At 41.5% G+C, this 25,903-nt stretch overlaps 1 protein-coding gene across 4 annotated transcripts in view; it reads left to right on the top strand.

Annotated features, from left to right (window-relative positions):
- The window catches only part of sik3 (SIK family kinase 3), a 73,704-nt gene extending 50,502 nt beyond the window's left edge, over nucleotides 1–23,202 (top strand). For 2 of the 4 annotated variants that reach the window (XM_061925581.2, XM_061925582.1), the window contains 7 exons: nucleotides 2,641–2,804; nucleotides 3,571–3,698; nucleotides 5,917–6,680; nucleotides 10,167–10,321; nucleotides 15,901–16,030; nucleotides 16,127–16,253; nucleotides 21,200–23,202. In XM_061925581.2, coding sequence (XP_061781565.1) covers nucleotides 2,641–2,804; nucleotides 3,571–3,698; nucleotides 5,917–6,680; nucleotides 10,167–10,321; nucleotides 15,901–16,030; nucleotides 16,127–16,248 — 1,463 coding nt within the window. In that variant the 3' untranslated portion in view covers nucleotides 16,249–16,253; nucleotides 21,200–23,202. Of the gene's footprint in view, nucleotides 1–2,640; nucleotides 2,805–3,570; nucleotides 3,699–5,916; nucleotides 6,681–10,166; nucleotides 10,322–15,900; nucleotides 16,031–16,123; nucleotides 16,254–21,199 lie in introns of all 4 variants that reach the window. The other 2 variants (XM_061925579.1, XM_061925580.2) reach the window with 1 other exon arrangement.
- Nucleotides 23,203–25,903: the final 2,701 nt, after the last annotated feature.

Raw genomic sequence — 25,903 nt, 5'->3', positions numbered from 1 at the left:
ATCTGGCCTCTTTTGAGCTTTTAAAAAATAATGTTATCAGTGCTTTTTTTATATGATTATCTGTGTTTTGTCAAAATTCCCTATATCGATAAGATAATTATCATGCACCACTACTGGATACATACTGTAGTTGTCCATCTCCTACCTCCAACATAACTGATTTTTAAAACCTGGTTGTTTATTTTCAGGTTCATATGTATTAGGGGTATCAAGGTGAGTATTTACCCATATTGAGCCGATGCGATATCAGAACTAATCATACTAGGTTTTATTGTTTTGTAGCATACCGTTAGAAAAAGATGAAATTATTCAAAACAACGATAGTTATCTTGCAGGACTCCCTTGCAAAGTAGATTCAATTGGACTTTCCTGGGTAAATAAAGGTTGGAAAAATAGGGTATGATAAAAATTAACCTATTATTATTATTAACAATGTAAAATGTTATACGTTGAGTGGTAATTGTTTTTTTTGGCACCACTTAGTGGTCACCATAATTAATGACATCAAGCTCACGACACAATAAAGTTGAATGATGCGGACATGTTTGGTACTAGATATTTTCCAATATGCTTCTTCTGCCTTGGAGACTTTGTATCTGTAAGTAATATGCAATTAGGGTTGTACGGTATACCGGTACTAATAACGTACCACGGTACTATACTACTTTTTGAAAAATACCGGTACCGTTTATGCTACTGTGCGGTGGTGACTACAGAGCCAAGGCGCGCATGATGTTGTGTGTCAAACCGCCCACACAAAGGGCATACAAGCAATAACATTGTAGAGAGTAAGAATGGCAAAAAAACTGAAATTTTACTGGTTAATAAAGAAGGTGCGTGAAGCGCAATATGGAGATATTTGGGCTTCTAAACTAAGGAAAGGTGACGCTTTAAACAGGGAGGTGCCACGCTGCAATTGTTGCTTTAAAACATGCTTTGCCAAACGTGACATTAAAGTATTACCACCTTCTTCAAACTTAGGCAAACATTGAAATAATAAGCATTCAGATATGCACAAGGATTTATAAAGAGTGACAGGTAATATTGTAGTTGTTAAACCTTTCCAGCTGTTCGGCTCCCATGCAGACCGTAGTTAAGGAGCACAGGGCAGACGTTCCCTCCAGGGCCGATGTTTTCGTCGGGGGTAGCATCCTTCACTTTACCTGGCAATGGGTCTGTTAAGCTCTGCTTTCGGGTCAGCCTGACGAAGCGGCCGAGTCGTGAAAATCGCTATATTATTTGTTTTGCAACACACAACCAGACCCTATCAGCACTCTACTGCGCAGTGCTCAAGCTACCTCTCTCCTTTTACTCGCCCACTCACTCACTGACGTCACTCAGCCAACATGTTTCCATTCTCGCAACGCACATACTGTATGCTACTCTCATGAGTTAACCAGCTCCTCTGTTGTGCACATGTAGATATGTAGATGCGCACACAGCTGCTTGGGTTGATGCCAAATATTAGCAGAGCTAAATCCGCCAAATTAGCGTAAACTAATGCAAGTGAAATGACTGAATTTTGTAACAAATTCCTACAATTTGTGTTTTATGTTTAACAATGTGTTTTACCTGCTACATGGCTTATACGTGTACTTTGTTCCATAGTTTTGTTTTTAGTATTTACTAATAATTGTATTTTTCTTAAAGCACAGACCAGGAGTGGCAACCATAAATTATTAAACATTTAATATAATGTCAACAAAGCTTTGTATTCTATTCTAACCTAATACTTGATTATGGCAAACTACCGGTATATGTAATATTGTAAATTGTTCTTTTAGTGCAACAAGAAAAGCCCAATGTGTTTAATGCCTTTTCATTTCTATTTTAACCTTTTAAAATAGTTCTTTAAGTGCAATTGGAAACATGTGTTTAATGTATTGTAACATTTTAGGTTAAAATAAAGCCAATATTGACATGTGCAAAGTTCCCTTTATTTTGAAAATTAACAAAGTATTGATATACATTTTGGTAGCGGTACCTAAATATTGGTGGTGGGACAACCCTATATGCAACTATAATTATTTTATACTTGTTTATATTGACAAATGTTGTGTTTAAGAGTAAAATATTATTCACTTAAGGGCACTTATGTATGTCTAGCATGGGTGCTATTGTGCGTTTAGCTGTTGTGTAGCTGCTAACTCCTAATAGCCGATAGCCTCCCATGTTTATCTTTTTGTCAATGACTTCACAAAAATAGACGGAAATACCAACCTTGTGTTCTTATGGAAGACATTTAGATTTTAACTGGCAGTTGAACTGTATATACGTTAATGCGCTGCAGGACTGCTTGTGTCAGAGTTTTTTTTAGATGCAATCTTATGTAATCCTTGTATTGCTGATGTTGGATCTAGACACCCCTAATACGCATATACACTATAATAAAAAATTTGAGAATGTGTTGTGGGAACAGTGGTTGTCTACAAGCAGTCATTTCTACTTACATTACTGAATTGCTCTATTAGCTCTGGTGCCATTTGGGTTAGTTAAAAAAAGACTTCAGAGATCTGAAAGGTTTTTTCCTTTTGATCTCTGTGATAACTTGAGCTACTGTGTGGAATAATTTCCCTTGTGGATCAATAAAGTTTGTCTAAGTAAGTTTTGAATCGTGTTGTTTGGTTCCTCTTCTCTTAGGTCCATCTTCAGTACCCTATCAACATGGTTCTCCTTCACTGTACCAGGGCCAAAGTGGTAGCCCACCCCCCACAGGTCTTCAAAGAGTATCGCTACCAACCAATCAGCAGTCAGCATCTGTCCACCCTTCTGTCCCAATGGCTCAGGGTGTCCCACAGCAGCAAGTAATAATCCTAATGCCTTTGTCTTACTTTTTTTCTGGATTGAATCCCTTTGTGATAATGGTTATGGTGTTGGTTTATTTCGAAGATGCATATAATTACATATTTCCAGTTTCTCATAACAGCATGTCTGAAAAGTAGTAGAAAGAAGCAGAGCTTATTTAATCCTACCGCTTTTTGTATCACAGCAGTTCTAAACACATTTGTACTCAATTTGTAACACAACAGTAAATAGACAATTGAGCAAGTAAGTACCGTATTTTTCGGAGTATAAGTCGCACCTGCCGAAAATGCATAATAAAGAAGGAAAAAAACATTATGCAACTTTCATAAACTATGAAAAAAACTGCGACTTATAGTCCGAAAAATACGGTAATAATTAAATACATAAACAACGAATAAAGTTATCTTAAATGGTTAAGTAATGTATGGTTCACCATAATAGATCAATATAATTCTAATTTTTTTAATAAGGTTCAAGATCCATCCATCCTTTCATCTATTTTCTATGTTTATCAAAATTATTTTTCTCTACTTCGTAAACTAGGGCTGCATGATTTTTAGATTAAAAAATAAAATAAAATTTTTCCCCTCAAACTGCGATTGCGATTCGTTTTGCGATTTTTATATTTTATACATCAAAATGCATAAAACTGCAAAAGTAACAAGTGATGGAAGACATGTTACTTTTAGACTGTCAATCAACATATTCTGATATCAAGGTGCCACACATTTAAACAGTGTGCAATAATTTGTCTGTTTTATTCAGGTGACCATTCAGCTACAGGAAGTGGATTTAGAAGGCGGAGCACAAAGGCAAAGCAGCTTCTTGTCAACACCATGTGGACACAGAGTTCTTGGGAAGCAGTTGAGTGCGGACAACGCAGAGTCGCACAGGTGACATGAATCATCCTGTCCATTCATCACTGCCAAATGTCCGCATGCCATTTGATGTTGACTTCAGAACATGTTACAGTGGTTCTGGGTTAGTTTTTGCCGCATCCCTCACTCAAAGTGTGAGTGAAGAATGCGTGAAGAATGTACTACCCATCCATCCATCCGGCCATTCATTTTCTACCGCTTGTCCCTTTTGGGGTCGCGGGGGGGTGCTGGCTACCGACCTGACAAATTCAAAAGATAAAGAGATGATAGTCTTATCTGCTCACAGATGCTGCCTGGTGGTTGATTGAACACACTGCATCGAGTCCTGGATTGTCCCACTTTTTAATGCCTCAGTCACTCATGCAGAATTCTCACAGTAATGAAGGGAAAAATACACTGTATGTACCGTATTTTCCGCACTATAAGGCGCACCGGATTATTAGCCGCACCTTCAATGAATTACATATTTCATAACTTTGTCCACCAATAAGCCGCCCCGGATTATAAGCCGCGCCTACGCTGCGCTAAAGGGAATGTCAAAAAAACAGTCAGATAGTTCAGTCAAACTTTAATAATATATTGAAAACCAGCGTTCTAACAACTCTGTCCCAAAATGTACGCAAATGTGCAATCACAAACATAGTAAAATTCAAAATGGTGTAGAGCAATAGCAACATAATGTTGCTCGAACGTTAATGTCACAACACACAAAATAAACATAGCGCTCACCTTCTGAAGTTATTCTTCATTCGTAAATCCTTCGAATTCTTCGTCTTCGGTGTCCGAATTGAAAAGTTGCGCAAGCGTGGGATACAAAAATGGCCGGCTCCGTCTCGTCGAAGTCATCGGATTCAGTGTCGCTGTTGTTGTGCAGCAGTTCTGTGAATCCTGCCTTCCGGAAAGCTCGGACCACAGTTGTGACCGAAATATCTGCCCAGGCATTTACGATCCACTGGCAAATGTTGGCGTATGTCGTCCGGCGCTGTCTGCCCGTCTTAGTGAAGGTGTGTTCGCCTTCGGAGCTGTGTGAAAAAAGCCACCCGGCCTCTTCGCGTAAACTTCCCTTAACCACTCGCTCATCTTTTCTTCATCCATCCATCCCTTCGAGTTAGCTTTTATGATGACGCCGGCTGGAAAGGTCTCTTTTGGCAAGGTCTTCCTTTTGAATATCACCATGGGTGGAAGTTAGCATGGCAAGCTAGAACCACAGTGAAGGATGACTTCTCATTCCCTGTGGTGCGAATATTCACCGTACGTGCTCCCGTTCCACAGTGCGGTTCACAGGAATATCAGTTGCTGTGAAATACGGTAGTAATCCGTGTGCGGATGGAGAGATTGCGTCTTTTTATGAACCGGATCGCTTAGTAGGAGCCATTTTGTGGTCTTTACAGATGTAAACAGGAAATGAAACGTACGGTGATATCCGCGCGTTTTTTCTTCTTCTTCCGGGGGCGGGTGGTAGCTTACAGTAGAAGAAGAAGCGCTTCCTGTTCTATGGGGGCGGGTGCTTTCCTTGGCGGTTGCTTGCGTAGAAGAAGAAGCGCTTCCTGTTCTACCGGGAAAAAAGATGGCGGCTGTTTACCGAAGTTGCGAGATCGAAACTTTATGAAAATGAATCGTAATAAAGCGCACCGGGTTATAAGGCGCACTGTCAGCTTTTGAGAAAAATTGTGGTTTTTAGGTGCGCCTTATAGTGCGGAAAATACGGTAGTTATAACAGATTTCAGCTGAACTTTGTTGACATTTTCATTTAATTTCTACATTTGAGCATTTAATAACATTGTCACTTTGGGTAGAACTTTTAGATATGAGTGAAGATAGGAATTTTAGTAACTGTCACAAAACTGTGTGTGGAAATGCCTCATGGACATTAAGCAGATGACAACAACTGCGCTTGTATTCGGTGAGTGCATGTACAGCATGTGCTATGGGAGCACACATAGAGGTTACTGTAGTTTGAATAGGAAGTATTGTGTCCCTGACATTCACATCTGTGTACTGCCTTCACTGAGAGAATGTGCTGCCATCTTTACATTAATACTCAGAGAATGTCTCATTTAGAAAAGGCCCATACATCTCTCAGTGAAGACTAAAGCCTGGTCAAGAATCCGTTTTGATACTTTTTTTTCCTGTGTGGAGTGGTGTAGTGATCTGTTTCACATTATATAACACAAGTGGATTCAAATAATATCAGCTGTCGCTAATGAGCTTGTTTTTTTTAATGTCCTTCCAGTCGAAGCCTTGGACGCTTCACGTCAGCCTATGACCAGGCCCAGTTCAATCCCCACCTTTTTTCTGGTGATTCAACCACCCGGGGCTCCCCTGGATTGGTGAACTCTTATAATGCTTATATGCAGGGAGCCTCTCTTAATGTACCTGGCCTGGAAGGTTTCCAAGGTGGGACAGTGGGACCCAGCGGTTATGGCACCCCATCAGCACTACAGCAAGCATTACTCTCTCCGACGCCATTGGACTACCGCCCCCCACAACAGCATGTAACGCCCACTCTGCAGGGGCTCCTGTCTCCCCGCCATTCTTTAACAGGCCACGCAGATCCCAGGCTACCACCCCATGAACTGGCTGCAATTTTGAAGAGGCCGATGCCTCGCTCTTGCGCAACACCCTCAACACAGCCCACTAATGCAGCGCCAGAATACGAAGAGATGCTGCTTCTGCGCCAGCTTAGCCAGGGTGAGACTTTGGATCCCCAGGCGCCCCAAGGCTCTCCAGGAGGCAAACACTACCATCACCTTCTCCAGATACTACCACCAGAAATCCAGTCGCAGCAACACTCTGCCCAGGTCCCTGGCCCTAACTTGCCCCACTCGGAGAGCATGGAGGAAGATGAGGCACCATCTGGCTACCATCACACACACGAGGGCCTTCTGGCCAAAGCAGGAGAAGGTCATGAGCTCCTGGGTCCTCCGAGAGGCAGCACATCTACCTACAGCTCCCCGACACACAGACATGGATACATCAGTCCTCCAGTAACTCGAGGTTAGTTTACAAAGCACTTATTTATATACATTCTGTGATTTTCTCAAGAATTAAGATTATAATTTATTCCAGGGCTGTCAAAAATAACGAGTTGACTGATGTGATTAATCAAAAACATTATTGCATTAATCATGTATTAATCACGCAATTTATTATGACTGTATGCGCTTTTATGATAACCATGGATGATTACTTGAAAGGTGGTGCAGGTTGTTGTTCAGTGAGTGATCAGGTCAATGCGTACAGCAGTGCCAAAAGTGTGAGGATACTCCAACTGGTATGTTTGTTGGCAAATTTAACTTAAAAATAAACCCAGACGGTACGTTAGATCAGGGGTTTCTTAACAATAGGTTGTTGTCCGTATGGGCCGCAGCGGTAATCAGTTGTAATTAGGGATGATGTTCGAAACCGGTTCTCCCGATTGTTCGATAAGAAAAGAACCGACTCATGGATTCGAATCCCTTTTTGAGAACCGTTTCCCGTTATCGAAGCCACTATAGCGTATTTTCGTGACCATAGGGCGCATCGTATTAAAAGGCGCCGTGTCAGTTACGGGTGTTAGTTCTGTATTTAACGTATAAATAAGGCGCAACGTATTTTTGGGCGCAGGCATGGTTAAACATACGCTAGCTAAAAACATACGCTAGCATGCATGGACGCTGTTTTAAAAAGGCAGCAGGAGCAAAGCTGAGTTGGGTTGTACTTTATTGAAGTATTTATTAATGTACTCACATTATTTTTTGATCAATCCTCATCCACAAATCCATCAAAGTCCTCATCTTCTGTGTCCCAAATGAACAGCTGGGCAAGTTCTCCATCAAACACGCCAGATTCCGTCTCCTCATTTTCAAAGTCAGTCTCGTTGTCCATTAGCATAGCAAGCTAGCACAACAGTAAAAGCCGACTTCTCTTGCCCCGTTGTGCGTATGGATTCTCTACCGTGCTGGTCCCCTTCTTCTCCACAGTGTGCTTCCCCGGTATGTCGAAAATGAGCGGCTCCTCGACCATGTTGGTGATGTGTTTGTCGGCATTTTTTTATTGACAACGCACATAGCAGCACTATATGCTCACTGGGGGCGTGCCTTTAGCGTCCTCTCTCACCTGAAACCTCAGTCCCGTCCGCTTTTCCTCCATATAAACCGCGTTCCGGCCCAGTCATATAACATCTATGGCTTTTGGAACTCAGTGCACACACAACAACCTATCTGGATTCGATAAGAGATTCGATAAGGAATCGGTTTGATAATGGGCTCAAACTCGATAATTTCTTAACGAACATCATCCCTAGTTGTAATACACTTTTACACCACTTTTGGCAGATACAGTCTGGGGCTGAAGTCAGAGAAGTTTCTTCAGTGGAAAAATATTACTTAAAGGGGTCCGATTGTGTTTTTTTTCTACATGTAGAACACTTCCTTGTGGTCTACATAACATGTAATGGTGTTCTTTGGTCAAAATGTTGCATAGATTATGTTTTACAGACCGTTTTCAAGACGCTTTTTGACTGTCTCTCCAGGTTGCGTCATTTTGTGGCTTACTTATGTGGCTCCACTTCGACAGCGTCTTCTCCTCGACGTCTTTATTGTAGTTTTTAGCGCTTCCGTAGCAGGCCTACAGACAGACTAAGTTTGAACTATACACTACTTTGTATCATAAATGGCAACAGCGGGGGATGCATGTGCACGTACGAGCCAGTCCACCCCACAACGAGCGGATTGCAAAAAAGGAGCTTATTGACTACAGCGTCGGACTACCATGTCGGACCCCCACAAAGCCCTTTGAGTACATTTATACCATATATGTGCAGAGGTGGGTAGTAACGCGCTACATTTACTCCGTTACATCTACTTGAGTAACTTTTGGGATAAATTGTACTTCTAAGAGTAGTTTTATTGCAACATACTTTTACTTGAGTATATTTATAGAGAAGAAACGCTACTTTTACTCCGCTACTTTTATCTACATTCAGCTCGCTACTCGCTACTATTTTTTATCGATCTGTTAATGCACGCTTTGTTTGTTTTGGTCTGTCAGACAGACCTTCATAGTGCCTGCGTTTCAACAAATACAGTCACTGGTGACGTTCACTCCGTTCCACCAATCAGATGCAGTCACTGGTGACGTTGGACCAATCAAACAGAGCCAGGCGGTCACATGACCTGACTTAAACAAGTTGAAAAACTTATTGGGGTGTTACCATTTAGTGGTCAATTGTACGGAATATATACTGTACTGTGCAATCTACTAATAAAAGTTTCAATCAATCAATCAAAAGTGTGAAGGAAAAAAGACCCTTTTATTTCAACCGTACATCCCGTCAAAAGCCTAAAGACTGACTGCACAGTTCCTGTCTTCACAATAAAAGTGCCGCTCCATCGCGCTTGCGCTTTCAAAACAAGAGTCTCCGAAAGCCAGCGCAAACAAGCTAGCAAGCTACGGAGTTTGCCGCCAATGTATTTCTTGTAAAGTGTATAAAAACGAATATGGAAGCTGGACAAATAAGATGCCAAAAATCAACCACTTTCATGTGGTATTAGACAGAAAGGAGGAACTTTTTTCTCCTCCATTTGAAAACGTGGACGCTATCAGCACTACTGTCTGATTCCAATCAATGCAAGTCATCAGAATCAGGTAATACACCAACTTATATTCTTGTCTTCATGAAAGAAAGGAATCTATATGTGTTAAACATGCATGTATATTCATTAAAACACCTTTAACATGTAAACAAAAACGGCAAAATAAATAAATAAATATATATATAAATGTGTGTGTACATATATATATATATATATATATATATATATGTATGTATATATATATATATATATATATATGATATGTGTGTGTATGTTACTCATCAGTTACTCAGTACTTGAGTAGTTTTTTCACAACATACTTTTTACTTTTACTCAAGTAAATATTTGGGTGACTACATAATTATTTTTTATTTAGTTAGAATATTTTCATTTTAGCACCGCTTAATTTTATGTACATTTATTTTTCATCCGTTTGTATGAGTCCCTTCCTTTGTAATATATTTGATTATAATTTATTTTAAGAATCTTTGTGATCAACTCATGCTTCCATATGATTTGATGAAGTTTATCCTGTTAAATTTAATACAATTAAAATAAAAAGTAAGGATACTAATTCAGTGTATTTGTAGTGGAAAAATTGGGCCCCACAATCAAAAATGTTTAGGAACCCCCTGTTTAAGATATAACTGTTCCCAATGTTGGAGCAAATGATTCAATTAAAAATTTTTAAAAAATGTTCCTCTGACATTCCCACAATAATACTGCATGCCTCAAACTGGGCTCTTTTTTTAGGTTAACTTAAAACTATACAAATGAGTAATAACCTGTGGTTAATCATGATTAATCTAAATTCAGAAATTTCATTATTCAGATTTTTAAGAAATAATCATTTGACAGCACAAGTCCATACATCAACTTTCTTTTCTTTTTTTTTTTTTTGTATCAGATTCTGAAAATGTAGAGTGCAGACCGGCAGGGCAAGCCATGGAGGTGCCTGATCATAACGGTTTGAGCTTTTCACGAGGTCAGCAAGGAGATGTGTACAGGTCCCGAGGACAACTTCAACGCCACCACACCATCCAGACATGTGATGACGCATATGTGAGTGACTCAACACGCGATACACAGAAAACTGAAAAGAACCATCATGTTTAAGTGTACAAGTGGTCCTGGCTTTACAATGCTCCGGAGTCGTGGTGTTTCGTGGGTTACGGACGCACTCCCATAGATAACATACATTTTGCTCTGTTAATACAAGAGATTGGCTCAAGGACTATAATCACAGCACGCACGGTGGAAGGATACAGAAGCCAGCCTGTGTGAGGCAGCCAGCTGCTGCTTCACTGTGTGGTGTCTGCTTTGAGTGAGACAGCTATACTGGAGAAAACACAGTAGATGCTTTTTAGTTCACTTTTTACAATGCATTATGTCTTCTGATCAGCAGTGTGCCAAAGAAAAAGATACCGGTAGTCATAACCATGAAAGTGAAAATGACAATTGTAAAAAGCTCCGCCCACCAATATTCAAGGCTTGACTGTTGCGACTCTTATTCATGCTTAATGATAATAATGCTCATGAGTGTTAGAAGGGTTGTTTATTTTGTGCTTTTACAAGGAAATCTGGGAGAAAAAGAAGAGGTTAATCGCCCTTGACTAGCCAAAACAATATTTTAGAAGGGTAGAAATGCCTGCAAGACAACCACAGGGGTAAATCGAACTGAGGGTCTTAGCCAGTGTGTAGTGGACAGTGCTTTTCAGGGCTGTACGCTTAGCTTATTCACTAGTGGCATCGGTGCTACTAAATGAAAAACATTAGTAGCACAAAAAAATGTTCTAACACAGAAAAAAATTGGGCACAATATGAAAGGTCATAAAATGTTTTAAATATTGCAAGTTCATTATTAACACTCAAACAATGCACACATGTGCACTCATACATATAAACAATACTGCTGCAACGCTCAATTAAAAGCCGAGAACATACCTAAGCTGTGCTAGCACTTTTGTTAACACGAGTGTAGGGCTGGGCAATAGGGATCAAAACTGGTCCATATACCAACCCATAAATTGAAAAGTCTGTGGATATAACTAAATATCTCCACCATGCCTTGATTTAAAATTTTTGGGACTGATGGGGATCCCAAATAAACAAAAACAGGTACTAACAAGAAAAGTAGGTTTTGCATAATAGGATCCCAACTTAAAAGGTGTTTTGACATAAGAAAAAAGAAAAAGCCTTAAAATGAATATAAGAAAGTCAAACAATCTCCAATCTTCTTTAAAAAAAAAGAGAGAAATTAAGTGCCCTGGTTTAAGAGGACATGATTAAACATCGGCAGCAGCATGAAAATAATTGACCTTTAACAATAGTGTTTTTATAGGTAAACATTATTATAGGACATGCGCACAAAGATTTTAGCCAGGAACACCAACCTGCCAACTGCTTCATGATGCTGTGTGACAGGCTGTGTTCTGAAAATTACTTTAAAAAAGTCATTAATTATAGTTACATGTTACTTTACCAAAAAAGTAATTGAATTACTAACTAAATTACTCTTACGGTCCGATCCTCGGCTACAGAAGCTAGCTCTTGGGACGTGGAACGTCACCTCGCTGGGGGGGAAGGAGCCTGAGCTAGTGCGCGAGGTGGAGAAGTTCCGGCTAGATATAGTCGGACTCACTTCGACGCACAGCAAGGGCTCTGGAACCACTTCTCTCGAGAGGGGCTGGACTCTCTTCTACTCTGGCGTTGCCGGCAGTGAGAGGCGACGGGCTGGGGTGGCAATTCTTGTTTCCCCCCGGCTCAGAGCCTGCACATTGGAGTTCAACCCGGTGGACGAGAGGGTAGCTTCCCTCCGCCTTCGGGTGGGGGAACGGGTCCTGACTGTGGTTTGCGCTTATGCGCCAAACCGCAGCTCAGAGTACCCACCCTTTTTGGATTCACTCGAGGGAGTACTTGAGAGTGCGCCCCCGGGTGATTCCCTCGTTCTACTGGGAGACTTCAATGCTCATGTTGGCAGCGACAGTGAAACCTGGAGAGGCGTGATTGGGAAGAATGGCCGCCCGGATCTGAATTTTTGTTATTGGACTTTTGTGCTCGTCACAGATTGTCAATAACAAACACCATGTTCAAACATAAGGGTGTCCATATGTGCACTTGGCACCAGGACACCCTAGGCCGCAGTTCCATGATCGACTTTGTAGTTGTGTCATCGGATTTGCGGCCTCATGTTTTGGACACTCGGGTGAAGAGAGGGGCGGAGCTTTCTACCGATCACCACCTGGTGGTGAGTTGGCTGCGATGGTGGGGGAGGATGCCGGACAGACCTGGCAGGCCCAAACGCATTGTGAGGGTTTGCTGGGAACGTCTGGCAGAGTCTCCTGTCAGAGAGAGTTTCAATTCCCACCTCCGGAAGAACTTTGAACATGTCACGAGGGAGGTGCTGGACATTGAGTCCGAATGGACCATGTTCCGCGCCTCTATTGTCGAGGCGGCTGATTGGAGCTGTGGCCGCAAGGTAGTTGGTGCTTGTCGTGGCGGTAATCCTAGAACCCGTTGGTGGACACCGGCGGTGAGGGATGCCGTCAAGCTGAAGAAGGAGTCCTATCGGGTTCTTTTGGCTCATAGGACTCCTGAGGCAGCGGACAAGTACCGACAGGCCAAGCGGTGTGCGGCTTCAGCGGTCGCAGAGGCAAAAACTCGGACATGGGAGGAGTTTGGTGAGGCCATGGAAAACGACTTCCGGACGGCTTCGAAGCAATTCTGGTCCACCATCCGCCGCCTCAGGAAGGGGAAGCAGTGCACTATCAACACCGTGTATGGTGAGGATGGTGTTCTGCTGACCTCGACTGCGGATGTTGTGGATCGGTGGAGGGAATACTTCGAAGACCTCCTCAATCCCACCAACACGTCTTCCTATGAGGAAGCAGTGCCTGGGGAGTCTGTGGTGGGCTCTCCTATTTCTGGGGCTGAGGTTGCTGAGGTAGTTAAAAAGCTCCTCGGTGGCAAGGCCCCGGGGGTAGATGAGATCCGCCCGGAGTTCCTTAAGGCTCTGGATGCTGTGGGGCTGTCTTGGTTGACAAGACTCTGCAGCATCGCGTGGACATCGGGGGCGGTACCTCTGGATTGGCAGACCGGGGTGGTGGTTCCTCTCTTTAAGAAGGGGAACCGGAGGGTGTGTTCTAACTATTGTGGGATCACACTCCTCAGCCTTCCCGGTAAGGTCTATTCAGGTGTACTGGAGAGGAGGCTACGCCGGATAGTCGAACCTCGGATTCAGGAGGAACAGTGTGGTTTTCGTCCTGGTCGTGGAACTGTGGACCAGCTCTATACTCTCGGCAGGGTCCTTGAGGGTGCATGGGAGTTTGCCCAACCAGTCTACATGTGTTTTGTGATACTTGGAGAAGGCATTCGACCGTGTCCCTCGGGAAGTCCTGTGGGGAGTGCTCAGAGAGTACGGGGTATCGGACTGTCTGATTGTGGCAGTCCGCTCCCTGTATGATCAGTGCCAGAGCTTGGTCCGCATTGCCGGTAGTAAGTCGGACACGTTTCCAGTGAGGGTTGGACTCCGCCAAGGCTGCCCTTTGTCACCGATTCTGTTCATAACTTTTATGGACAGAATTTCTAGGCGCAGTCAAGGCGTTGAGGGGATCTGGTTTGGTGGGTGCAGGATTAGGTCTCTGCTTTTTGCAGATGATGTGGTCCTGATGGCTTCATCTGGCCAGGATCTTCAGCTCTCACTGGATCGGTTCGCAGCTGAGTGTGAAGCGACTGGGATGAGAATCAGCACCTCCAAGTCCGAGTCCATGGTTCTCGCCCGGAAAAGGGTGGAGTGCCATCTCCGGGTTGGGGAGGAGATCTTGCCCCAAGTGGAGGAGTTCAAGTACCTCGGAGTCTTGTTCATGAGTGGGGGAAGAGTGGATCGTGAGATCGACAGGCGGATCGGTGCGGCGTCTTCAGTAATGCGGACGCTGTATCGATCCGTTGTGGTGAAGAAGGAGTTGAGCCGGAAGGCAAAGCTCTCAATTTACCGGTCGATCTACGTTCCCATCCTCACCTATGGTCATGAGCTTTGGGTTATGACCGAAAGGACAAGATCACGGGTACAAGCGGCCGAAATGAGTTTCCTCCGCCGGGTGGCGGGGCTCTCCCTTAGAGATAGGGTGAGAAGCTCTGCCATCCGGGAGGAGCTCAAAGTAAAGCCGCTGCTCCTCCACATCGAGAGGAGCCAGATGAGGTGGTTCGGGCATCTGGTCAGGATGCCACCCGAATGCCTCCCTAGGGAGGTGTTTAGGGCACGTCCCACCGGTAGGAGGCCGCGGGGAAGACCCAGGACACGTTGGGAAGACTATGTCTCCCGGCTGGCCTGGGAACGCCTCGGGGTCCCACAGGAAGAGCTGGACGAAGTGGCTGGGGAGAGGGAAGTCTGGGCTTCCCTGCTTAGGCTGCTGCCCCCGCGACCCGACCTCGGATAAGCGGAAGAAGATGGATGTATGGATGGATGGATAAATTACTCTTTAATTTAGGTAAACTAATGAATTAGTTACTTAAAATAAACTTCAAATATCTGACATAATGCAGTTAAGATAAGTTTCAGTGTGTGCATGTGCCTTTTAAAAGGTGATGCCTGTTGCCTAGTGACGTGTGTCGTCAGCGAATACCTGCTCGGCATTTAGCTTGAGCTGTTTTGTTAGCTTGGCAGGCTAGCAGGGGTAGTTTGTTAGACCTGACGGCAGCTCTTTTGAATCTTTCACTCGTTTGTGTTACCTCTGCTTGATAAATAGATTGAATGTGCCATGGATGTATGTTCTTGTCAACAAACGTGGTATTGTTTGGATGGCAAGTTTGTCACTTGTCATTGATTTGTTGTTCAATATTACGTCGGACCCTAGGGCTGCACAATTAATCAAATTTGGACCCTAGGGCTGCACAATTAATCAAATTTGAATCGGGCTCATGATTTTGGCAGCTACGATTAAACGAGGGTGATAGTCTGTGATATTAACATTTAAAAAAACAGGCTCCGCTGCATTTCAAACCAAACACGTTCACCAGGGGGCAACCAATGGACAGTCAACTCATGTGCGAGCAAGTAAGAGTGAGTGACAACAGAGGTTGAAGATAGATCAACCACAGCCGGCTCCTGAAAATATTAGGAAACATAAATGGGTAAAATCTGTATTTGCACACGTGCTACTTTTTTTTCCCAATACTCGCACAACCTATTTTGGGTCGCAAATGGGACTGTAACGCTCTCGCTGTACAGCCCTGCTTTTAGTGTGAAGGCCAGAAGTGGGCTGTTGGTTTTAGGGGTGCTTGATGAAAGCAATGTGTGACGTTGAGATGAAACTGGATGCAAATAAAAGTCTCTAAAAAGTAGTTTTCATTAGAAGTTGTTATTATTATTATTATTAGTGTTTCATTAAATTGTTGTAATTCATATTTTTAATAAATATTTTTTTGTATGACGTTTATGGGTTATGTCTACATTGCGAGCAACACTGTTTAGGAACAGAACTTGATTGTAACCAGAGGACTACCTGCAAAGCTGAACTTGGTTGGAATCTGTGATACCTCTGCAGAATTCCAAACCAGCCTTTTGCTCATTCCAGATTTCATAAAATGCACAATAATTATAAATGAGCGTGCCTGTGTCTGAGAAAATGTTCATCTCTTGCCAGGACCAGACTGAGCCCATGTCTGGGATGAGCCTGTTGGCTGGGAAGGCCCTAAGTTCTGCTCGCATGTCAGACATTCTCAGCCAGACGTCACTGTCAGGAAGCCAGCAGCTGCGCCAGCGGGAAGAGTCAGGTCAGCAGCAAAAATGCAATTAGCTAAAACGTTAAGAGTTTTTTTTCCCCCCACCCGAAATAATCAGATCAGCAATGAAATGTCTTTTTAAAGCAGTGTGTGACGTTGAAGGGGAGCTCCATGCGGCGTCCTGTTATCCTTCTTCCTGCACCACAGATATGCTCCTCAGCTACAAGCCCCCTGACCTGCAGTACAGCATGGAGCAGGCTGGAGTCTAGCAATGGTACGTAATCCTTTGTTTGGGCTAGTGGTTCAAAATAGTCGTCTTTGCCTTTTAATTCATGAGTCTATACAGAGATAGATATGCTTTACCAAGCATTTGAGGTAAATTAATACACAGTTGAAAGTATCATTTTGAAGTCGCACCATTTGTATCAAAAGAAAGCTGGAACAGCTTACCGGTAATAAATTAGGCTTGCAAGTTGTAATGTATGTGTCATCTAGTGTTGTAACGGTTAATATTACAGTTTTTCAATTAAAATTATCGTTAAAAAGTGATCAATAACACTTTGATAAACTCACATAAGAGTGACACGGCTCATTTACTACAGAAGCAAGCTTCAGCTTGCTTAATTGCTAACATGAATACAAAATACTTATCTTTCTCCATTAAAAACGGACATAGTCCAATCTAAACTTGTATGAACGCATTACTGTCTGAGCAACTAAGATATTCACTGGTGCACATTAAACCTACGAGCTGTGTTCTCTTAAAGAGATTGACCGACTCGAAGCAAAATGAACACATAAACCGGATGTGATGCACCCAACTCACGTTTTTTCTTTATCATTAAAAACACTAAAACGTTTAAGTTAAAACAAAAGAAGATCGTAAACACATTTAAACACTCAAATAAACATAATATGGCTTTTTAGTATCCAGAACAATATTATACAACATATTAATTTCCTCTGCCATAAATAAAAGTATATTTGTATGGCTATTTATTTATTGTATTTAATTTTCAAAATAAAACTTTATTATTAGTGTGTGAGTACTTTTTGAGCACATTCAACAATACCGTGAAAAATATAATAACTGATCATTTTGGTGACAATAACCGAGATTAACATTTTCATATTGTTACATCCCTAGGTTAAAATGAGACGAAATTTACCGTATTTTTCGGACTATAAGTCGCAGTTTTTTCCATAGTTTGGCCGGGGGTACGACCTATACTCAGGAGCGACTTATGTGTGAAATTATTAACACATTACCGTAAAATATCAAATAATAATATTTATCTCATTCACGTAAGAGACTAGACGTATAAGATTTCATGGGATTTAGCGATTAGGAGTGACAGATTGTTTGGTAAAGGTATAGCATGTTCTATATGTTATAGTTATTTGAATGACTCTTACCATAATATGTTACGTTAACATACCAGGCATGTCTCAGTTGGTTATTTATGCGTCATATAACGTACACTTATTCAGCCTGTTGTTCACTATTCTTTATTTATTTTAAATTTCCTTTCAAATGTCTATTCTTGGTGTTGGGTTTTATAAAATAAATTTCCCCCAAAAATGCGACTTATATTCCAGTGCGACTTATATATGTTTTTTTCCTTTTTTATTATGCATTTTCAGCCGGTGCGACGTATACTTCGGAGCGACTTATACTCCGAAAAATACGGTAATCAAATACACGTTGACTAAAACGATGACGAAATTTACAGAAATCTTAGTCAACGAGGCGAAAATGTTGACAGAAACAAAATGCAATCATATTAAATTGTGTCTTGTCGATGGATGAGACACGTTTGGAATGTATCCAATCACAGAGAGGAGTTACGGAGAGCCAATCGGATGCTTTTCTTTGTGAGATAAGGAAGTTTGATTTCTCACCGCTAGGGATGTAACGATAAACGGTATTAATGATAACCACGGTAAAACTCCCGACGGCTGGCCTTACCGTTTTATACCAAAATTATTGGAAAATTGTGATTGAAAACTATACTTTGATAAACTCATGGACTGAGTAGCGCCAGCTTGCTAGTTTAAATGCTAACATAAAAAACAAGAAACATTGTCTTTTCCTATTAAGAAACAACATTCCTAAATCTGAACTTATATAAAAACATTACAAAGTACAAAGAAGAATTATGATTAACATCTTGAACATTTAAAAAAAATAAAACAAAAATGAGATACTCATTAATCTCAGAGGTGAAGCATAACCTACTTAACTATTTATAAGAACTTTAATTATTGTGAATGTTTATATGTCTAATATTCATTATGTATTTACTTACCGTATTTCCCGCACTATAAGGCGCACCGGATTATTAGCCGCACCTTCAATGAATTACATATTTCATAACTTTGTCCACCAATAAGCCGCCCCGGACTATAAGCCGCGCCTACGCTGCGCTAAAGGGAATGTCAAAAAAACAGTCAGATAGGTCAGTCAAACTTTAATAATATATTAAAAACCAGCGTTCTAACAACTCTGTTCACTCCCAAAATGTACGCAAATGTGCAATCACAAACATAGTAAAATTCAAAATAGTGCAGAGCAATAGCAACATAATGTTGCTCGAACGTTAATGTCACAACACACAAAATAAACATAGCGCTCACTTTCTGAAGTTATTCTTCATTCGTAAATCCTTCGTCTTCGGTGTCCGAAGTGAAAAGTTGGGCAAATTTACGATCCACTGGCAGATGTTGGCGTCGTCTGGCGCTGCCTCCTCGTCTTAGTGAAGGTGTGTTCGCCTTCTGTCTTCCATTGTTCCCACGCAGTTAGCAGTCTAGCTTCGAATGCCCTGTTGACACCAATATCTAGCGGCTGGAGGTCTTTTGTCAATCCACCCGGAATGACGGCGAGTATTGAATTAAGCGCGTAAGCGTGTCTCTCAATGTGCTGTTATGAGCTAGCAAATATAACAACTACACTACCCAGCATGCAACGATAGTTACGAGCATGCGCGGTAGCCCTGAGAAGTTCCCACGCAGTTAGCAGTCTAGCTTCGAATGCCCTGTTGACACCAATATCTAGCGGCTGGAGGTCTTTTGTCAATCCACCCGGAATGACGGCGAGTATTGAATTAAGCGCGTAAGCGTGTCTCTCAATGTGCTGTTATGAGCTAGCAAATATAACAACTACACTACCCAGCATGCAACGATAGTTACGAGCATGCGCGGTAGCCCTGAGAAGCGTTGTTGTATGCTGGGAGTTCGAATGTGGTTATGAGCACGCTGTGAGAAAACGTTGAGAACTCAGTTAACACGCCTCGTCTGCATTATTTATAATTAGACAGACAACACACTTAATAGGAGCCATTTTGGGGTCTTTACATAAACACACAAATGGAAATGAAACGTCACATATCCCAGCATGCACCGCGCGCTTCTTCTACGGGGGAAAAAGATGGCGGCTGTTTACCGTAGTTGCGAGACCTAAACTTTATGAAAATGAATCTTAATATTTATCCATATATAAAGCGCACCGGGTTATAAGGCGCACTGTCAGCTTTTGAGAAAGTTTGTGGTTTTTAGGTGCGCCTTATAGTGCGGAAAATACGGTACTTGTGGTATATTCAATGTATTTATTTATTCACTCTTCTGTTACAAACGCAACAAAAAACTGCTACGATCTGAAAAGGGGTAGGATTAAATAAGCTCTGCTTTTTCCTACTCCTTTTCGGACGTGCTGTAATGAAACAACTGGAAATATTTGCTGCAATACATTGTAATTGTATTGTATGCATGTTCGAAATAAACGGAAACTGTCTGAGCAACTAAGATATTAAATTGTGCACATTGAACCTACAAGCTATGCTCTCTCAGAACAGACTGATCGTTCTATACTCAGAGGAATACAAGACAGGTGTTTTTAAGCTGCATTCAAGGACCGCTGAACACAGTAGGACACCAACAGCCGCTAGAAATAATCATTAGTAATATTACGCACTTTCCATTGAATTAATTCTTAAAGTGCTACAGTATAAACCAATATTCAAAATAATGAAAGCGTCACTATTAAAACCGGTAAAACCATTATCAGTGAAGCATCAGAAACACAAAACATGCAAAATAGTGCGCTTTTAAACAGTGCCTATTTTAGTTATAAAAAAAATGACTGACTTAAGCTGAAATGCATTTTTATTCAAGGATAATGACTAAAACTAAAATAAAAACTTAACACTGGTGTCAAAAACTGAGCATTATCTTTGTAAATGCACACTTTTTACCAATGTTAATTTTTTGATGGTGCAGAAAGTTGTTACTATTAAATAGAGATGTCCCATAATATCGGACTGCCGATAAATGCTTTAAAATGTAATAACCGAAATTATCGGTATCGGTTTCAAAAAGTAAAATTTATGACTTTAAATTGCCGCTGTACGGACTGGTACACGGACATAGGGAGAAGTACAGAGCGCCAATAAACCTTAAAGGCACTGCCTTTGCGTGCCGACCCAGTCACATAATATCTACGGCTTTTCACACACAGAAGTGAATGCAACCCATACTTGGTCAACAGCCATACAGGTCACACTGAGTGTGGCCGTATAAACAACATTAACACTGTTACAAATATGCGCCACTGTGAACCCACACCAAACAAGAATGACAAACACATTTCGGGAAAACATCCGCACCGTAACACAACAGAACAAATACTCAGAACCCCTTGCAGCACTAACTCTTCCGGGACAGTACAATATACACCCCCCGCTACCCTCAACCCTGCCCCCCTCAACCCAGCCCACCTCAACCTCCTCATGCTCTCTCAGGGAGAGCATGTCCCAAATTCCAAGCTGCTGTTTTGAGGCATGTTAAAAAAAATAATGCACTTTGTGACTGCAATAATAAATATGGCAGTGCCATGTTGGCATTTTTTTTCCATAACTTGAGTTGATTTATTTTGGAAAACCTTGTTACATTGTTTAATGCATCCAGCGGGGCATCACAACAAAATTAGGCATAATAATGTGTTAATTCCACGACTGTATATATCGGTATCGGTTGATATCGGAATCGGTAATTAAGAGTTGGACAACATTGGATATCGGCAAAAAAGCCATTATCGGACATCTCTACTTTTTACCAATGTACATTTTTTGATGGTGCAGAAAGTTGTTACTATTAAAGCATTATTGTGTGTTTGTCATGCAGCTTACATGAATGTTGTGTTGTTGTGCTTGCCTCCCCCTCCAGGGTGCAGTGTATCCCATGTACAGTACAGAGGTCCATGTCAAGCATCCTGACCTGTCCACTTGAGTCTAGCAGCATCATGCCAAACCACCGTCATTTGTCTCTCTGCTTTAGAAAGCTTTGTGTGGATGTTGACATCCAAGTGGGGGGAGGGCGGGGTGTTCAGGGTTCAAAAGGTCAAAAGTGCCAGCATCTCCTGCACAATCATTTCTTTCCAGTGGATTTTTATTTTTATTTTTTTAATACCTCTCTTCATTCAGTGTCTCCCATCCTGGGCAGATGAATACGTGACGGATCCGGTCGTGTATTCCCACCTCCTCCTGCGCACACACTGCTGCACATCATTCCCAGCTGGGCACTTTTTTGGAGTCGTTCTCACACAGTACAAAACCAGCTCGTTTTTTTTCCCCTTATGTTCGCCTCCCTCTTCTTCTTTTTTTGTTATTTAAAATGTTATTGTCAAATAGTAATGACCATGTTAAGACATAATGCTCAATATTGTTACTCTTGTTCCTGTAAAAGAAGGTTTATTGAAATTACTTATTATAGAAAATAGTTATTTGTTGCAAAGAGGACAAACAAAAGGAACTTTGCTCAGCACTTTGGACTCACACCACCTTTTTCCTCCATGTCTTTTTGGACCCTCACCTTGTATTAATGACCTCCTCTTTCCGACCTCCACTCACATCTGTGACAGTTTCTTGAATTGTGGGTAGTTTTACCAGACTTTTGCTCCCTTTTCCTTGTACAGCGATGCCATGTATAGAACGCTATTTCAATTTGTCTTTTTTTTTTTTTTTTTTGTCACTTTTTATGTTTCGCTTTGTGAGTTTCCTGCCAAAAAAGGACAGAGAAAAGAGACAGGGCTCTTTCTATGTCTTAAAAAAGATTGTTCTTATTTGTTTTAATATTATTATATTAAGACACTTGAGTAATTATTTTGTTGCTTTTTAAAGTATTTCCTTTGATATTGTTCTTATTGCTGTTCCGCCTGTTTTATGTTTGGATAGTTGTGGCAGGCTAAACAGGGTCAGGTTTTGGGCTTTGTCTGGGTCGCTTTAGGTGCTACAGACTCGGGGCGGGCGAACCACACAAAGGGAATAATATCTCGTCCCCAAAAAAGTTGACATATCCTCCAAAAACATCAAGAATGGAGACTGACAAAAACCCTGTTCTGTGGATTTCTGCACTTAATTTGTTATGATCCTTCCATCTTGCTCCTGGATTGATGGTCATTTTTAAACACACTCTGGACTGAAACTGGAGTGAATCCAGCAGATGAATACCTTGGACATGATTGAAAATGGACGTCATTGAAACGATTATCCAGCCCCTTATCCTGTTATTTTTTTCCAGTTCGAATGCCGTATTTGCCCCCCCCCCCATGACAAAAACTGTGGTGCAGTCAAGAGCCCTCGGATGGACGTGTAAATGTTTGTTTGACCCAATTGCACAATCCCAGACTGCACGGTTGACTTACTGTATGCTTTACAAACTAACTATTGTTGCTGTCGTGCTGCATTGGCGCTCGCCATTTGCATCCGATCACTTCCTGTTTCCTAAAAAGACTGAAAAAAAAAAATATATATATATATATATACACATAATTAGATTATACTGCTTTGTAATGTTTGCGTCAAGCCAAAGTCAGATCTGTAAGGAAGAGTTTGGCTGAGGGGAAACAGGAAGTGACTGGCCAATGAGAAGCGCCGCACATGAGTCGGACAGAGTGAGGAGGAGAGAGCTGCTTCCCAAACCAGACTGATCCTACTCTTCTCCTTGTCTCTTCTTGAATGTGTGTGTGCTTCATCTCAGCTTCTCCTTCTACGCAAGCCAGCTCTCTGCTCCACTCTTTAGTTACGTTGTCGTTTTTGTTTTTAGTTTTCATTTCTGTTGACTACAAAAATACTAAAAGTACAACAACAAAATAATATCAACCAAACAAAGATGAATAAATATATATATATATAAATATATATATAAATAAATAAATAATTTAAAATGGTTATGTTTGTGTGTCTTTCTGCTATCTTTCCCTCAACACACACTTGGGCTTGGAAATGTCCTCCAGAGTACAGAGAAATGGTATCTCCAGTTCTATGTGTTGCATGTATGGAAAAATTGACATAAGAATCCTTTAAATGGTAAATGGGTTATACTTGTATAGCACTCAAAGCGCTTTGACACTAATTTCACATTCACCCATTCACACACTGATGGAGGGAGCTGCCATGCAAGGTGCTAACCACGACTCATCAGGAGCAAGGGTGAAGTGTCTCGCTCAAGGACACAACGGACGTGACTAGGGTGGTAGAAGCCGGGGATCAAACCAGGAAACCTCAGGTTGCTGGCACGGCCACTCTCCCAACCGAGCCAGGCCGTCCCCATAAAGTATACATCCGCAGCCAAGAGGCATTTTAGTAACCTATTTATAAATGGTTTATACTGTATATGTTATATACAAACCCCGTTTCCATATGAGTTGGGAAATTGTGTTAGATGTAAATATAAACGGAATACAATGATTTGCAAATCATTTTCAACCCATATTCAATTGAATGCACTACAAAGACAAGATATTTGATGTTCAAAGTCTAACTTAATTTTTGCAAATAATTAACTTAGAATTTCATGGCTGCAACACGTGCCAAAGTAGTTGGGAAAGGGCATGTTCACCACTGTATTACATGGCCTTTCCTTTTAACAACACTCAGTAAACGTTTGGGAACTGAGGAGACACATTTTTTAAGCTTCTCAGTTGGAATTCTTTCCCATTCTTGCTTGATGTACAGCTTAAGTTGTTCAACAGTCCGGGGGTCTCTGTTGTGGTTAGGTTTCTTCATGCATCACACATTTTCAATGGGAGACAGGTCTGGACTACAGGCAGGCCAGTCTAGTACCCGCACTCTTTTACTATGAAGCCACGTTGATGTAACACGTGGCTTGGCATTGTCTTGCTGAAATAAGCAGGGGTGTCCATGGATGGCAACATATGTTGCTCCAAAACCTGTATGTACCTTCCAGCATTAATGGTGCCTTCACAGATGTGTAAGTTGCCCATGTCTTGGGCACTAATACACCCCCATACCATCACATATGCTGGCTTTTCAACTTTGCACCTATAGCAATCCGGATGGTTCTTTTCCTCTTTGGTCCGGAGGACACGACTTCCACAGTTTCCAAAAACAATTTGAAATGTGGACTCGTCAGACCACAGAACACTTTTCCACTTTGTATCAGTCTATCTTAGATGAGCTCAGGCCCAGCGAAGCCGACGGCGTTTCTGGGTGTTGTTGATAAACGGTTTTCGCCTTGCATAGAAGAGTTTTAACTTGCACTTACAGATGTAGCGACCAACTGTAGTAACTGACAGAGGGTTTCTGAAGTGTTCCTGAGCCCATGCATGTGGTGATATCCTTTACACACTGATGTCGCTTGTTGATGCAGTACAGCCTGAGGGATTGAAGGTTACGGGCTTACGTGCAGTGATTTCTCCAGATTCTCTGAACCCTTTGATGATATTACGGACCGTAGATGGTGAAATCCCTAAATTCCTTGCAATAGCTGGTTGAGAAAGGTTTTTCTTAAACTGTTCAACAATTTGCTCACGCATTTGTTGACAAAGTGGTGACCCTCGCCCCATCCTTGTTTGTGAATGACTGAGCATTTCATGGAATCTACCTTTATACCCAATCATGGCACCCACCTGTTCCCAATTTGCCTGTTCACCTATGGGATGTTCCAAATAAGTGTTTGATGAGCATTCCTCAACTTTATCAGTATTTATTGCCACCTTTCCCAACTTCTTTGTCACGTGTTGCTGGCATCAAATTCTAAAGTTAATGATTATTTTCAAAAAAAAAAAGTTTATCAGTTTGAACATCAAATATGTTGTCTTTGGAGAGACTTGGAGCAGCTGATGGAGTGCAAGAGACAGTGCTTCATCCGAGCACAGATGGAGGCATCTGTTGGCCAAGTCATCCAGGAAGGAGGCGAAGACAGACTGGTGCTGTGAGCCTTGTAAACCTTCGTACTATTCATTAGCGGTTTAAAATTCATTTCAACTGAATATGGGTTGAAAATGATTTGCAAATCATTGTATTCCGTTTATATTTACTGTACATCTAACACAATTTCCCAACTCATATGGAGACGGGGTTTGTAATTAAATATACATATATTTTGCATTAACATAACCTTTCAAATATCCCACAATATATTTGTTTAAAAAATTTGTTATAGTATATAATTTTATCATATAAATATTTAATACAAATAAAAAAAGTATTTAAGGATACATCCAAAAACCTGGGGATAGGTTGATTGGCAACACTAAATGGTCCCTAGTGTGTGAATGTGAGTGTGAATGTTGTCTGTCTATCTGTGTTGGCCCTGTGATGAGATGGCGACTTGTCCAGGGTGTACCCCTCCTTCCGCCCGAATGCAGCTGGGACAGGCTCCAGAAAATTTGGATGGATGGATATTTAAAAAAAGGCTACGTATTTGTGTAGGGGTCTCTGCATTGTGTTTTGATGTTCCTATACTGCCACCGCTCCGAGCAGGTCGCAAACTCGTCGGCCGATTGAGAGGTAAGTGTGCCAGCCGCAAATTAATGTAAAATTACAGTACCATTATATTAACCGCTTTTAGTGTTGTCATTTCACTGTAAAATACTGTTTTTAAATTTACTGTAATCTCACAACATAT

Source organism: Nerophis lumbriciformis, linkage group LG30 (assembly GCF_033978685.3).
Source record: "Nerophis lumbriciformis linkage group LG30, RoL_Nlum_v2.1, whole genome shotgun sequence".
Taxonomy (NCBI): Eukaryota; Metazoa; Chordata; class Actinopteri; order Syngnathiformes; family Syngnathidae; genus Nerophis; species Nerophis lumbriciformis.
The sequence above is the reverse complement of the archived record's forward strand: the minus strand, read 5'-3'. Positions and strand labels throughout refer to the sequence as shown.